Source organism: Mytilus galloprovincialis, chromosome 10 (assembly GCF_965363235.1).
Source record: "Mytilus galloprovincialis chromosome 10, xbMytGall1.hap1.1, whole genome shotgun sequence".
In the NCBI taxonomy this organism is placed as follows: Eukaryota; Metazoa; Mollusca; class Bivalvia; order Mytilida; family Mytilidae; genus Mytilus; species Mytilus galloprovincialis.
In genome coordinates this window covers 55,070,951-55,086,386 of record NC_134847.1, presented here as the reverse complement: position 1 = coordinate 55,086,386, position 15,436 = coordinate 55,070,951, and the positions used below count along the sequence as shown (strand labels likewise).

Below are 15,436 nucleotides of genomic sequence, written 5' to 3'. Positions count from 1 at the left end.
TATCCGATATCATTTGTGAAACGGTTATTCCATAATGGTCAACCAACTCGTGATGACGTCCGTAAAATTTACGAAGGGATGATTTTAACTTCACCATTTGGAACTCTTGGTTTAACAGCTTCCTTGTGAGCAGCAACAATCATGATGGGAAATGCAAGCACGGAAAATATCGTATCAATTGGGAGTTATATACCCCTTATGCAGGTGCTGCTGGAACGTTGCTACTTAAATGCAAAGTTCCTAATTGGAAAGCTGAAATCATCTCTTTTGTCGTAAAGTTTTGTTTTCAACCGACCCTCATTGTCGATTTCTAGATGTAAGTCCAGATATGAGGCCGACTTAAGGATGTCTGCTGGTCATGTTTTTGAATTCTTGTCATATTTTCGATTTTCTCAGGTTTTATCCATACAAATGTATTAAAAAAAATTTTACACGAGACCCCACTTTTGTCTTCATAAATCTGTTCAATAGATCATTTATGACCATTTGAATTTTTTGTCATGAAATCCTTGTTATTTTTTCTTGGTTTAAAGGGTAAAAAACAATTCCAATGTTAACAAATAGTAAAGTCTGAAGAAAACCCTTTTCCCGCCATCTTCTAAATGTCTCGTTTTTTGAAAACTACACACGAGACTATCGATTTTATTACTTTATTTTGTTTAAATTTCAAAGTTGTTTTCATTTTAAGCAACCACATGAAATCCTTGTTATTTCAAATTAGAGCAGCAGACATCCTTAACTGTATCTGTAGTATCTCTAGTAAAGGGTCATAACCAGTGACAAACTTTTCATAAATATATGCTATGATTTTTGTAGTTTACTGAATCGATGATTTTAGAAGTTATCAAAAAGTAAAGATATAAAAAAAATATTCCAAAAAAAAAATATTTGACATAAACATTATATATGTGTAATAAAATTTCCGATAAGATAAATGTTAATGAAATTAATTTTTGATTACTTCAAAGGGAATGCAATACATTGGGTATCTTATGTATGTATCCTTTGCTAGTACATAACCTCAAATAAAAAAAAATAAAAACCCATGGACCTCCTTTATTTATCAGAAAGGTCATGGGATATGTCATATCTGCACACTACAGTTTACTTTTGATCGCTTCTCCTCCCCTTATTTATTATGTTATTCTTATTGTATTTCACAATATACATGATATAATGACTTTAAAAAACGCCAAACAAAGAAACAAAAAGCACTCATTCGGAATAGATACAGAAAAAAAATATCGTGACCAGGTAGCGATTTGTGTTGATGAATACAATACAAAAGTAATTAAGTTCGATTTTATCTGCATTGAAAGATCTATATGCCTGCTTTCTTTTATTTTAACATCGAGGAATTAATGAAAAGAAACCGGTAATTAGGAATCATCTAAAATGTCATACATCGTACATTATTATAACCTTCTAATGTCTCAAAACATTATATGTATTTATTCATAATATCTGCTAGATATGAGTGGTTTATGTATAAGTTGATCATCAAGCAGAACTGATCATTTCAGATGCAAATTATCATACCTTGAGAACCTGATGACCGTGTTTATATTCAGTATGAATACTACAATGACCATGTGGCTTGCTTTGCTTGTTCTGTTGGTTCCTGTGTTCTGTCGACAAAGTAAGTAAAAACAAAAGGATTGATTCCATGTAGTTTCCTTCACGACCAACGACTAAAGGCAAAAGCATTTGACGATATTTTCCTTAAAAAGACTGTTACTCAGTATAAAAAAAAACTCTTCGTCTACATCATTATACTAATAAGATATATTCAATGAAACAAATAAAAATATCTGCAACCAACATCGAATTTACAAAATGAAAGAACTATGACTCTTAACAATAACAACTATTACTGCAAATCATACTGTCTTTGAACAGGAACATAAACTAACAGAAATGGTAAATAATTTTGGTACAACACATTTTAAAGATTAATGTTTATTGTCTCAGCAACTTTGTGCTTTGGCAGTTAAATAATAACAAAGATTTCTCAAATGTAATATATTACAAAAATGTTTTGAAAAGTTTTCACAGGCACTTCAATTTTTATCAAAACCTCTCACCTTTTTATTTAAGTTGTTCATCTTTATTAAAAATGGTACATGCATGTTGATCATAGCTTCAAATAGCTAATCTCCAACAATTATGACAATCAAAATGTATCTTTATAAAGGCTTTTATTAAATGATATGAGCAAATAAGCCCTAATACGGATAAATCAGCATGTGCAATACTTAAAACGTTCCACTGTCGATATAAATCAAGAGTTAATATTGCTCTTCGAACAGGGCCAATACGGAAAAAAACAGGGCCAATACAGAAAAAAGCGGGAAAAAAGTCGTATTAGCCCTATGGCTAATACAGGACGTTCACTTCCGGTTTTCAATTTTCTTACGCCATTACTTTACTCTTGAAGTATCGTTATGCATAAAAACATTTGTATAATATTTTTTAAATTAAAGTCATAAAATAAACAGGTTAAATGATGTGCAATGTTTTGTAATGTCTTAATGTTTTCAAACGGAAAAAACAGGGCCAATACAGAAAAAAGCGGGAAAAAAGCTATATTGGCCCATGGGCTAATACGGGACGTTCACTTCCGGTTTTTAATTCTCTTAAAATCATTTAATAAAAGTGTTATGAACTGGCTGTTTCTGTATTGGCACTGGTATAGATTCTCGGTCAGCTGTATTGGCCCTCGACCCTACGGGTCTCGAGGCCAATACAGCAAACCTTGAATATATACCAGTGCCAATACAGAAACAGCCAGTTAATAACACTATAGTACTAACGCGCTATGGTTTTCGCTATTTGAGTTTACCTTGTTTTACTTTTTTAATTAAATAGTGATAAAGAAGGTGTGAACGAAATTCCATTTTCAAACTTACTATACATTCATTTATAGTTAAAGATAGCAAAAACGTTTTTTTAAATTTCTTGGATCAACCGAATTGCGTTTTGTTTAAAACAAAATTTCATACAAATATAAACTGTTACAAGCATTTTCTTTAAGGAATCTTTTAACACCACAGCATGTCACACAAACAAATCTTTGAGGAGCTTATGGTTGAAATATGATACACTATTACAGAGAACATTTTTCAAGCATGTTCAACACATTATGATATGTTACAAACTTTTCAGCAATATTGATGAAACTTTGTTCAATTACTGTACATCTGATGTCTGCAGTAAAAATGTACTGCCATCTTTAACATCTCTCATTACTGATTTTTCTTAACTTCACAAGTGCGTACCAAATTTTTAAGAGAAATTTTGGAATGCAATATCGGTCAAAATACAATGTTTACTTTTTAACTAACTGGAACTACATTTTAAAAGGCAATTGGAAATTCACGATCAGATTATTTTGTTTTAAAATGAACTAACGTGGCTGCTAAAAGCTTGTCATCTTTGTCACTTTCATTTATGGTATCTGGTTGCTAATACCTCTTTATGGTATATTAAACGAAAAGCAGTTATCGACAAATATTGCTTTTGATTTACAAAGAAAACAACCTGAAATATTTGATATTTTATTCAATATCTATTCAAAATTTCACATCAATATTTACAGCCATACCTTCCATTGTTGCGACACCATATCAATCCGTTCCTTATGGTACTAGTGCAATTGTAATCCAGTGTACCGTGTCGTCATCACCTGTCGCTACATCAGTTGGATGGAGAAGAGTTTCTTTAATTGACAGTACAACAGAATACATTTATGCATCGAACAGCAATGGAAAATACCATATAACCGATTCAATGATAAATCCCCATTTGACTATCAACAACATTGTCTTTTCGGACGAGAATAACTATGTTTGTTTTGCAACAAATTTGGCTGGAACTGGACACAGTAATAACGGAAAATTAAATGTTACTAGCGGTAAGTTAGTTTCATTTGATTATATTCTAATTTATTTATTCTGCCGTTAGTTTTCTGGTTTTAAATGGTTCACATTTGTCATTTCGGGGCCTTTTATAGCTGACTATGCGGTATGATCTTTGCTTATTATTTAAGGAGGCCGTGCGGTGACCTATCGTTTATTCTTGTGTCATTTAGTCTCCTGTGAAGAGTTGTCTCATGGGAATAATACCATATCTTCTTTTTTATGTATACACAAAAAGTTTAGGAAAGGAACATCTTTTTTTTTCTCACGTATTATAAACCTCCTATATTCAGTTTGAATTTTGTTCAAAATCTGTGCAAGCATATGCATACATGATACTATTGATGTACGTGTAAATCTTTGTCAAAAACAGATATGCTATAGAGTATAGACACGCGTTCCAAATATAAGTTATCGACACAATAAAATAAATAAATAAATAATCTTTATTTCAAGAGGATGATCTCATTAGTTAAAACTAATCTTCCTGAGAGTCCTCAAAATAATAATAACATTTTATAAGTACATACAGTGTTATAATGATATATTATACACAATATACAAGTGTATCTATAGATAGATTTCCTATTTATTCATTTTATTATATTACAATAATAACTCGTAAAGCTTTCTAATGTACTTCTTCAAGCAATATGTACATGTGTATGACGTGTTTATTTTTAATTTTCATACAATTCAAGTCCTATATACGACAATAGGGGGCATTATATTTCAGTCCGTCTGTTTGTATGTTCAGTATTTCCGTGTGTATTGTATAAGTTGCCGTTTCTGGTAGAGGTAATTTATAATGAAAGAGGGACGAAAGATACCAAAGGGACAGTCAAACTCATAAATCTAAAACAAACTGTTTATAATACGTGAGAGAAAGTGTAGTCACATCAACTTAAAATTTAGTGCACATGTTTTTATATTAATTATATTACACAGTTAAATGACCATAATTACAATGTGATAGTGGCAATTTAATTCATTTTCAGGTTAAAGTGTTCGATCTACCATATAAAAGTTGGTGAAAAAAACTAAAATTTAAAGTTACTGTGTTTACACTTAAATTTTATAAACAAAATTATACGATTTTTTACAGAAATTCCCTCCATTATTGCGACTCCACAAAAGCAGTTTCCAGTTGATGGTTCTCCAAAAATTATAATCGAGTGCAACATTTCTTCATCACCAACTGCTACCTCTGTTGGCTGGCAAAGGACCTCATTAGATGGTTTTTCAACGAGAGCAATTGTGGTAGCTATAAGTAATGGCAAATATCAAGTTGACAACTCATTGGCTTTTCCACATTTGACCATCAATGATGTTTCATTAGCAGACGATGCGTACTATGCATGTTTTGGTAATAATGTTGCCGGTAAAGGAATAAGTAATAGTGTCAGAGTTGATGTCATCGAATGTAAGTTTCTTTATGCAGCTAAATCTTATGAAATGTCAACATTTTGAGATCTTTCATTAGGCATTTTGTCGTATAACATTTTTGTAGATGAAAGCCTAATTGTAGAAAACATATTATTACGTTGGTTGTAACTACTTAAAGTTATAATGTTCCCTGAAAATAATTATGAAAATTTCAATAATTATAATGTCAATGGTATTTTTTATAATGAAATTAATTAAATTAATAACCAAACCTTTTTAATAGGAAATCCCAAATCATATTTCACGGGTTAAATTTATTTGTTTAGCCTATTATATTATTTGAATCATTTTTGATTGGAATTGTACACTGACAACTTTTTTTATTTACATGCTTCTTCAAGTACCGCTAGCAGTTAGTGTACCGGTAACAGAATACTCAGTCTCAGTTGGATCGAAAGTCAGCTTGCAGTGTGTAATCACTTCAGGCACAGCAATAGAAGTAACGTGGCTTAAAAACAACATCATTATTACAATGACAAATAGATTATCTGGTGGGACTGTAAAATCCCCGACATTGGTTATTAATTCAGTAGAACAAGGAGACTTAGGATATTATGTTTGCAGTGCAAGTGATGGTGTTATGACTGTCAATTCAGATGACATATTCCTCATACCTTCAGGTAAGTATTACTCTGTAAAAGAACTATATATGAAAAAAGTAAAATAACAGAATACTCCATGGAAAATTCAAAACAGAAAGCCCCTCTTCAAATAGCAAAATCAAAGCTCAAACACATCAAACGAATGGAAAACAACTGTCATATTAAAGCATGTAATTCTATTATGATAACAACAATGCGTGGACAAGACAGAAATACATGATTGGTCACAATGGCAACATTAGGGTACAACAGTCAACATCGTGTTACAATTTTAATCAGTATAGAACAATCTTTTTTGTCAACAAAGAAAAGGAAAATATCTTAAAGAAAAAGCGCAAAAGCAAAACACTTGCCTTTATTTCAAAAACCGACACAAGAGACAATTTTCTAAATAGAACGGTGATGTTCCTTTGACTTCTTTTAAAGTGTTAATAAATCAATACCCGTTTGCTATATCCATATATCATGTACTGTAGTACGCCGCTAGATTAAAACTGACGAGGAAAGGTAACACACGGCCAGCGAAAGCTCTTTTTTTGAGAGCCCAGGTGGTCGTGTGGTCTAGCGGGACGGCTGCAGTGCAGGCGATTTGGTGTCACGATATCACAGTAGCATGGGTTCGAATCCCGGCGAGGGAAGAACTAAAAATTTGCGAAAGCAAATTTACAGATCTAACATTGTTGGGTTGATGTTTAGACGAGTTGTATATACATTATGTACACAGCCATGTATCACCATCATTGATGGCGATCCGATGGATACATCTGTTGTAGAGTTGTCACTGACTCAGACGTACTTATAAATATAATTATTTTCTGTGACTGTATATTACATTAATTTGTAGGATCCTTTACTATAGATAATTTAGCTGATCTGTAACAATAACATCTTCATGCCTTATATATCATGTACTGTAGTACGCCGCTAGATTAAAACTGACGAGGAAAGGTAACACACGGCCAGCGAAAGCTCTTTTTTTGAGAGCCCAGGTGGTCGTGTGGTCTAGCGGGACGGCTGCAGTGCAGGCGATTTGGTGTCACGATATCACAGTAGCATGGGTTCGAATCCCGGCGAGGGAAGAACTAAAAATTTGCGAAAGCAAATTTACAGATCTAACATTGTTGGGTTGATGTTTAGACGAGTTGTATATATATATATATATATGCAAATGTACACAGACGACTGATTTCAATATTACACATAGCCGGATTATCATAATATTCAACTGATAACTCGATTAAAATAGACCCTGATACAGTCCCAACAAATCCTAATCAGCGAAAATAGATTAAAAGTTTTATGATACTGTATAATCAAAAAAATAAAAAATAACAAATATACCGAATTCTTAGGAAAGTTCAAAATGGAAATTAATGTATCAAATGTAAAACAAAAAAAAGAAGCTCAACCACATCACCAGAATTAAAAACAACAGTCTTATTCCTGACTTGTTTTATGTTCTACATTGTTGCCAATATAATGGAATTTTATGCGACTTATTTATTTCTCTTTGTATTCATCCGTTGAGCTTTTTTGAGCGAATAATTTGTATAGTGTGTTCTTATGTTGTTCTATCATCCACGGTGCCTGTGTAGAAAAAGGTTGAGCGTTCGAAAACATATATAACCCCGTCACATTATTTATATGCCTGTCCCAATTCAAGAGCATGTGGTTCAGTAGTTGTCGTTGGTTCAGGTCTGCGTATTTGTTTTTTCGTAAATTGCTGTGTTATAAAAAAGGTCGTTTGATGCAAAATTGAACTGTTTCATTTTTCTAATGTGGGGGCATTTTATAGCCGACTATATTGTATGTGTTGTTATTATCATTGAAGGCCATGATAATGCCTATCATAAGTTATATGGTTCGCTACTGACCCCTATGTATCCATAGATGATTTGTAAAATCTATACGGGGTGAAGCCTTATTTACTGTGGATTTAACTCACCCTTAATGGTCTGTAGACGGTCAGTGGTTAATCATATAACGAAATCATCGCACGCTGGACGTCATCTGCTGCGTTTTGTTGAAAAATAAACAACGAAATACAACAACATTACTAGATGATGTCACCATTTACATTAGACATGACGTCATGAAACCCCTATGAAACTTACCTATCCGCTACGAATTCACAGGGGTCATCACGTGACGACGTTAATCCAATCACAACGTGATAATTTACCCGAGAAGCGACAATATTGCTAACATCCTCTTCATTTTGATTTGTGGATTGTCGTCTCATTTTCAATCATACCACCATTGATTTACTTTTATATTTGAAAATATGGTACTAGTGTGTTCTAAAATTGTTAAATTTCATAAACAAATAATTACTAGGGCACTAAGTCAACAAATCAACAGAACACAAGTGCAGCAGGGAATAAATATACTGAAGCGACTAGGGCACCATATCATGAAGAAACTGGGGAACCACATCAATAAGCTACCATTACATGAATTTACTATTTACAATTGGTGCACCATTTTTAAACATAGGAATATCAATGTAATGATGGTAATCTTTACAGATGATATTTTCATATTGTTTATCCTGAAATTTTTATCTGCATTAAATGACTTGAAATAAAAAAAAAAATACAGCTGATACAAAAACATTATAGCAATGGACTAAAAATGAAAATAATACACATCCCCTATCTACGCTCTCAATGCCAATTAATTGTTGAATTTCGTGCTAAGCATTCAATTTTATGAGAGATTTAAATAAGTAGTTCTAATTCTATATACATCCGCATATCCGTGTGAAAATTTCGTAAAATAAATAAGTTGTTATACAACAATTTAACCATATGAATTATCAATAATATATTTTAAAAAGCTTATCATCACTTTTTACTCTTTTCTATATTTTTTCATTGTGAACGGAAATGGGGAATGTGTCAAAGAGACAACAACACAACCAAAGGGCAGAAAACTGCCAAAAGGTAGAACAAATGGGTCTTCATTTGTCAGTTTTTTTCTACTTCCATTATATATCATGCTATTCAATTTTTATTTGTTCATTTTATTTTTTAACAATTTGTAATAAATGAAAAACAATATATCAAAATTGTAATTACAGATATGAGAGTACCACTAGGAGTAAAGGTACCAAAAACTCAATATTCTCCAGTTTTGTTTACCAATGTCATATTGCAGTGTGAAGTAAGAGGGAGTGTGACATCTGTTAAATGGTTTAAAAACAACAATGTTATTTCAATAGCTAACAGTCTAAGATTTTCAGGTTCTGATCCGAATTCACCATCTCTGACAATAAACTCTGTAACTGAAGATGACTTTGGATACTATACGTGTCAAATAAGCGATGGTGTTGATATACTGAACGCAGATATCATAACTTTATTACCTACAGGTTAGTATGCAGAGTTCTTTTACCTGCAACGACAGACAAAATGGCCATTTTTTTTATTTTATATTCAATGACGGTGAACCATAAAATATCACCTAATGTATGCTATTTTTTAAATAGGGTTTGATGTATCTACAAAATTGATAGACATTGGGAGATGTGTTTTAAAATCTTTAAAATGAAAATGGCTGATATTTGGTAGTGAGGTTGGGATAAAATGTTTGCAGGATAAAATAAACTGGGAACCAACCTTTGGCCACAACTATAAAGGTATAATGTAACAGTGCTAAGCAAAAGACCGTACTCAACCATATACAGATAATTTTCATTACCGGCCTCTGAAGGGCTTATTAATAACAATGTAAGTATTCATAACCTAATAAACTAAGTAAACAATAAACTTAGACAATAATAAATAATTATTCGAATACTAATCTTTTTGATAGTATTAAGACTTTTAACAGAATCATATTTTTTTTATTTTTAAATGTCAACATAAATGTATATTTTTATATTGAGGATATCGAGCTAAATTTGGAAAAGAAACATTTTAGATGTCGGTTTAGTCATTTATGCTTTTTGCAGTTAGTTCGGGTATCATTTTTAATATAAATTTTCAAACATAACTATTTTCTTAAGACATTAACGTTAAAAAGTATACTCTCAGACGAAGAAAAAATGTGAAAATGTATATTTGTAATTTAAATTTTTGATGACTGGCTTTCTACAATTTTAAGATCATGACAGTCTCGTATAAATGATATTCGTCTTCGACTGTTTCCTTTTATAAGTTACAGTATGTGTCTTTAAATTCTAAATTAAGGAATCAGTATTGCTTTCTATATTGACGTTATGATCACTAAGCTTAAATTTGGCAAATAATTTTCTGCTATCCTCCGACCCCGTAGTTAATGTAAGGTTCTAGTTCATATACATATTTGAATATTCTGTATGCTCTAATACATGTACTTATTTCCAGCTTTGTCTCTTGTTTTATTATATTCATTTAGTTTTGTTTTCAGAAGACTTATACATTTTCTTTTTGTGCAATAATCAAATTTATGAATTACATAATTCATTGATGTATGCGTATGACCCTTGTCTCTATTTATTCGTTCTTGTGTTTACCTGCCCTTATCGGAATATACACATACTAGCCCCATCACCTACTTTTTATTTGTTTTATTATTTCAATCAATGTATTTGTATAAACAGCTTATTATTCCGTAATATGGGTGGACGTTACTCGACTTTAAATATAATGAGTGGTTGTACCAATTTGGTAGTTCTTGTTTATATTTAATTATGTTTTAATCATTAAATATAGTTTCCCCCATTTAATTCTAAAAAGCCAAAGAGATCAGTCTTTTTTTTAAACACCTAGTTTTTTCAAACACTCGTTTAAAAAAAATATGCACACAACCTAACGTTATATTGATTAAATTTATTAGACTCAAACATTAATAGGGACTATGAAAGATTTTTCATCTTCCTTGAATTACGAAAAGACAAAGCACTACAAAGATAACCCCGGATTAGTTCAGGAGTTTAATAAAGTAGGAACCCGACTTTCCATTTAATTGAAATTACTGTATATATGTACAAATATTATTGTTTACAAACACACGAAAAACTTACAGGTATTCCGCCAGTAGTTTTTGTTCCACGACATTTACCAGTACCTATTAGAGGACAACAATACATTATTCCTTGTACAATAGACTCAAGTCAAATCCCTCTGCAGGATGTGCAGTGGATATATATCAATTGGGATGGTATTACTATTGACCCAATCAATATAACTTCGCCGCTGACAGTAAAGTATGAAGGTTCTTCAGTCGATAGTCCATCGCTTGTGATAAACGATTATCAGTCTTCTGACGATGGGCGTTATATGTGTCGTGCTACAAATGCATGGGGAAATGATGTCAGTCCGGCAGTTTTAGTAACACTTGAAAGTAAGTTAACATACAATGATTTCTATATTCAAATATTTCCTTACTTAAAATATTTGGTTGATTTAATTACAGAATAAATAATCCTACAATTTCTAATGTAGAAGAAATATATAACACTTGGGCAAACAACACATTATATATAAAACAGAAGATGTGGTATGATTGTCATTGAAACAACTCTTCACAAGAGACTGGCACAGAAATTAACAATTATAGGTTACCGTACGGCCTTTGACAATGAACAAAACCCATACAGCATAGTCAGTTATTAAAGGCACCGAAATGACAAATGTAAAACAATTAAAACGAGAAAACTAACGGCCTTATGTAGGTATGTGCCAAGCAAATGTAAAAATGGGAAATATTATTTGATTAGACTGTTACAACATAATGTTATTTCATCAAATAGTTATCAAAGGTACCAGGATTATAATTTAGCTCGCCAGACACGCGTTTCGTCTAAATAAGACTCATCAGTGACGCTCAGATCATAATAGTTATAAAGCCAAACAAGTTCAAAGTTAAAGAACATTGAGGACCCAAAATTCCAAAAAGTTTAACAGGCTTGTTCTCATTTAGAAAATGGTTGATTTAATCGTGTTTTATATTATAGCTAGCTAAACCTTTCACTTGCACGACAGTCGGATGAAATGCCATTATATTGACAATACTATTGGAAAATGTCTGTGATGCTGTTATCCAAAATACGCATTTTATATTACAAAATTGTATTGTTTAATTTGTAGGTGTGCCTACTCTTTTAAGTGTGCAGTCTTCTTATCAAAGTGAACCTTTCACCCACGTGATCTTACGATGCACTGTAAACTCAGTGATACCGGTAATCAAAGTATTTTGGCAGAGAAATCAAAATGGTAACATATTAACGATCAGTTCAGATACTAACATCAATAAATATAGCGGGAGTAGCCCTTCTACACCACATCTGACCATATCAGACACTAACAATGGTGATGCAGGATCTTATATATGTTTTGCTGTCAATCATGCCGGAACAGGAAACAGTCCAACTATAGTCTTGTCAATTACAACAAGTAAGTAAGTTATAAGTTATTGTCTAGTTTATATAAATGCTCTCTTTATATTTTTTTTTTTTAATTATTGATTTTTATCCTTTTAATAAGCTTTGGCTATTCATATATTTTGGCCTTGAGCATCACTGAGGAGACATTTATTTCCGATATATTCATCTGGAGCATACACATTACAATGTAGTACCGTAAATCATACTCTTATTGTATATTTCCATTAGAAAATACTTTCAAAAACGTCTCGCTTCCACCTATCTGTGCCGATTCCAATACTAATTAATGTCTTCGTTTAACTAATCACAAATACGAATTGTAACTTAGCTTTTATATGTGTATTATATATTGTCAACCTAATATTAACAATTTTACAATTAACTTATGTCACGGTTGCTACTGCAAATTTTTTTTTATTGTATGATAGTAATTGATAGCTTAGAATCATGATCTGAAATGCAATATTGTCCTCACTCGTTCATAAATATAAATACTAATAAAAAAGTATTTTAATAAAAGTTTGAACCTTAATTTAGGAAAAACGAAATAACATAAAATACTCCAAGTAAAAATCAAGACGGAAAGTTCCTAATCTAATAACAAAATCAAAAGCTCAAACACATAAAAAAATGAATATCAACTTTCATATCCCTGAATTGGAACACGCTTTTTCTTATCTAAGATAACACAAAGGATTGTATATGGTTTCATAGTTTGTATGTTATTAAACGAAATCTAATCTCAGGCATAGATAACCGTATCCGTATTTGGTACAACATTTTGGTCTTCATTGCTCTACAACTTTTAAATACTTGTTCGGCTTTCTTACTATTTTGATCTGAATTTCACTGATGAGTCTTATGAAGACGAAACGCGCGTCCTGCGTATCAAATTATAAGTCTGATACCTTTGATAACTATTTGATGACACGCATATGTTAAGTATGGAGTGAATAGCAATTATTATCTGTTATAGGAATACATCATGTTTAAATTGATCTCGAAAATAAATATTCGAGTTAGAAGGCAGAGCTCAGAAGTTTTAAATCAAATGTCCGTATGATACACATTTAAATAAAAGACATCTAAATAATTTATACTGTAAATTCATTTCAAAGTTTAAATGCGGAAGAGATATATTTCAAAATAGTATCTTTGTTTCGTTGTAGATAATGTGATACCAATTGTTGTCGTAGCAGAGTCCTCATACAATGTTGCATTAGGTAGTTCCGTGACCATGGTTTGTACCGCTACCTTCCCTCTTCACATTACCACTAATATAGTATGGGAAAGAATCACTGACGGTTCCAAGACTGTCATTGTACCCTATACTAGTAAATATGATGGTGGTTCTGCATTAACACCATCTCTCACGATATTTTATGCAGAGGAAAGCGATGCTGGAGTATATATATGTTATGCCTCCAATGTTTTTGGAGTAGGACATGGAACTACTGAACTTTATGTAGTAAAAAGTGAATATATTTTTACATGCATGGAATATTGCACTATGTTATGTCTGCTGCGTTTAAGAAATAGTACAATGTTAACATATTCGTGTCAGTTATTGAAGTTCGTGCATATTGAAGACAGAAGGCAACATGGTTTTTATACGACCGCAAAATTGAAAAAATTTTCGTCGTATATTGCTATCACGTTGGCGTCGTCGTCGTCGTCGTCGTCGTCGTCGTCTGCGTCGTCGTCCGGCGTCCGAATACTTTTAGTTTTCGCACTCTAACTTTAGTAAAAGTGAATGGAAATCTATGAAATTTTAACACAAGGTTTATGACCACAAAAGGAAGGTTGGTATTGATTTTGGGAGTTTTGGTCCCAACATTTTAGGAATTAGGGGCCAAAAAGGGCCCAAATAAGCATTTTCTTGGTTTTCGCACTATAACTTTAGTTTAAGTTAATAGAAATCTATGAAATTTTGACACAAGGTTTATGACCACAAAAGAACGGTTGGGATTGATTTTGGGAGTTTAGGTTTCAACAGTTTAGGAATTAGGGGCCAAAAAAGGGCCCAAATAAGCATTATTCTTGGTTTTCGCACAATAACTTTAGTTTAAGTAAATAGAAATCAATGAAATTTTAACACAATGTTAATGACTACAAAAGGAAGGTTGGTATTGATTTTGGGAGTTTAGGTCCCAACAGTTTAGGAATTAGGGGCCAAAAAGGGACCCAAATAAGCATTTTTCTTGGTTTTCGCACCATAACGTTAGTATAAGTAAATAGAAATCTATGAAATTTAAACACAAGGTTTATGACCATAAAAGGAAGGTTGGTATTGATTTTGGGAGTTTTGGTCCCAACAGAATAAGGGGCCCAAAGGGTCCAAAATTAAACTTTGTTTGATTTCATCAAAATTGAATAATTGGGGTTCTTTGATATGCCGAATCTAACTGTCATGATTGTGTATGTAGATTCTTAACTTTTGGTCCCGTTTTCAAATTGGTCTACATTAAGGTCCAAAGGGTCCAAAATTAAACTTAGTTTGATTTTGACAAAAAATGAATCAGTTAGGTTCTTTGATATGCTGAATCTAAAAATGTACTTAGATTCTTGATTATTGGCCCAGTTTTCAAGTTGGTCCAAATCGGGGTCCAAAATTAAACTTTGTTTGATTTCATCAAAAATTGAATAAATGGGGTTCTTTGATATACCAAATCTAACTGTGTATGTAGATTCTTCATTTTTGGTCCTGTTTTCAAATTGGTCTACACTAAAGTCCAAAGGGTCCAAAATTAAACTTAGTCTGATTTCAACAAAAATTGAAATCTTGGGGTTCTTTGATATGCTGAATCCAAAAATGTACTTAGATTTTTTATTATGGGCCCAGTTTTCAAGTTGGTCCAAATCAGGATCTAAAATTATTATATTAAGTGTTGTGCAATAGCAAGTCTTTTCAATTGCACAGTATTGCGCAATGGCAAGAAATATCTAATTGCACAATATTGTGAAATAGCAAATTTTTTTTAAATAGAGTTATCTTTCTTTGTCCAGAATAGTAAGCAAGAAATATCTAATTGCAAAATATTGTGCAATAGCAAGATTTTTTTTTAATTGGAGTTATCTTTCTTTGTCCAGAATCAACTTAA

At 32.0% G+C, this 15,436-nt stretch overlaps 1 protein-coding gene across 1 annotated transcript in view; it reads left to right on the top strand.

Moving 5' to 3' along the window:
* The first annotated feature begins 1,516 nt into the window (after nt 1-1,516).
* Nucleotides 1,517-15,436, top strand: part of LOC143047878 (hemicentin-1-like) — a 59,543-nt gene continuing 45,623 nt past the window's right edge. Inside the window, exons 1-8 of the mRNA XM_076221201.1 lie at nt 1,517-1,639; nt 3,599-3,913; nt 5,023-5,340; nt 5,705-5,983; nt 9,048-9,338; nt 10,976-11,293; nt 12,040-12,345; nt 13,505-13,810. Of these exons, the coding sequence (XP_076077316.1) occupies nt 1,552-1,639; nt 3,599-3,913; nt 5,023-5,340; nt 5,705-5,983; nt 9,048-9,338; nt 10,976-11,293; nt 12,040-12,345; nt 13,505-13,810 (2,221 nt within the window). The 5' untranslated portion in view covers nt 1,517-1,551. The remainder of the gene's footprint in view (nt 1,640-3,598; nt 3,914-5,022; nt 5,341-5,704; nt 5,984-9,047; nt 9,339-10,975; nt 11,294-12,039; nt 12,346-13,504; nt 13,811-15,436) is intronic.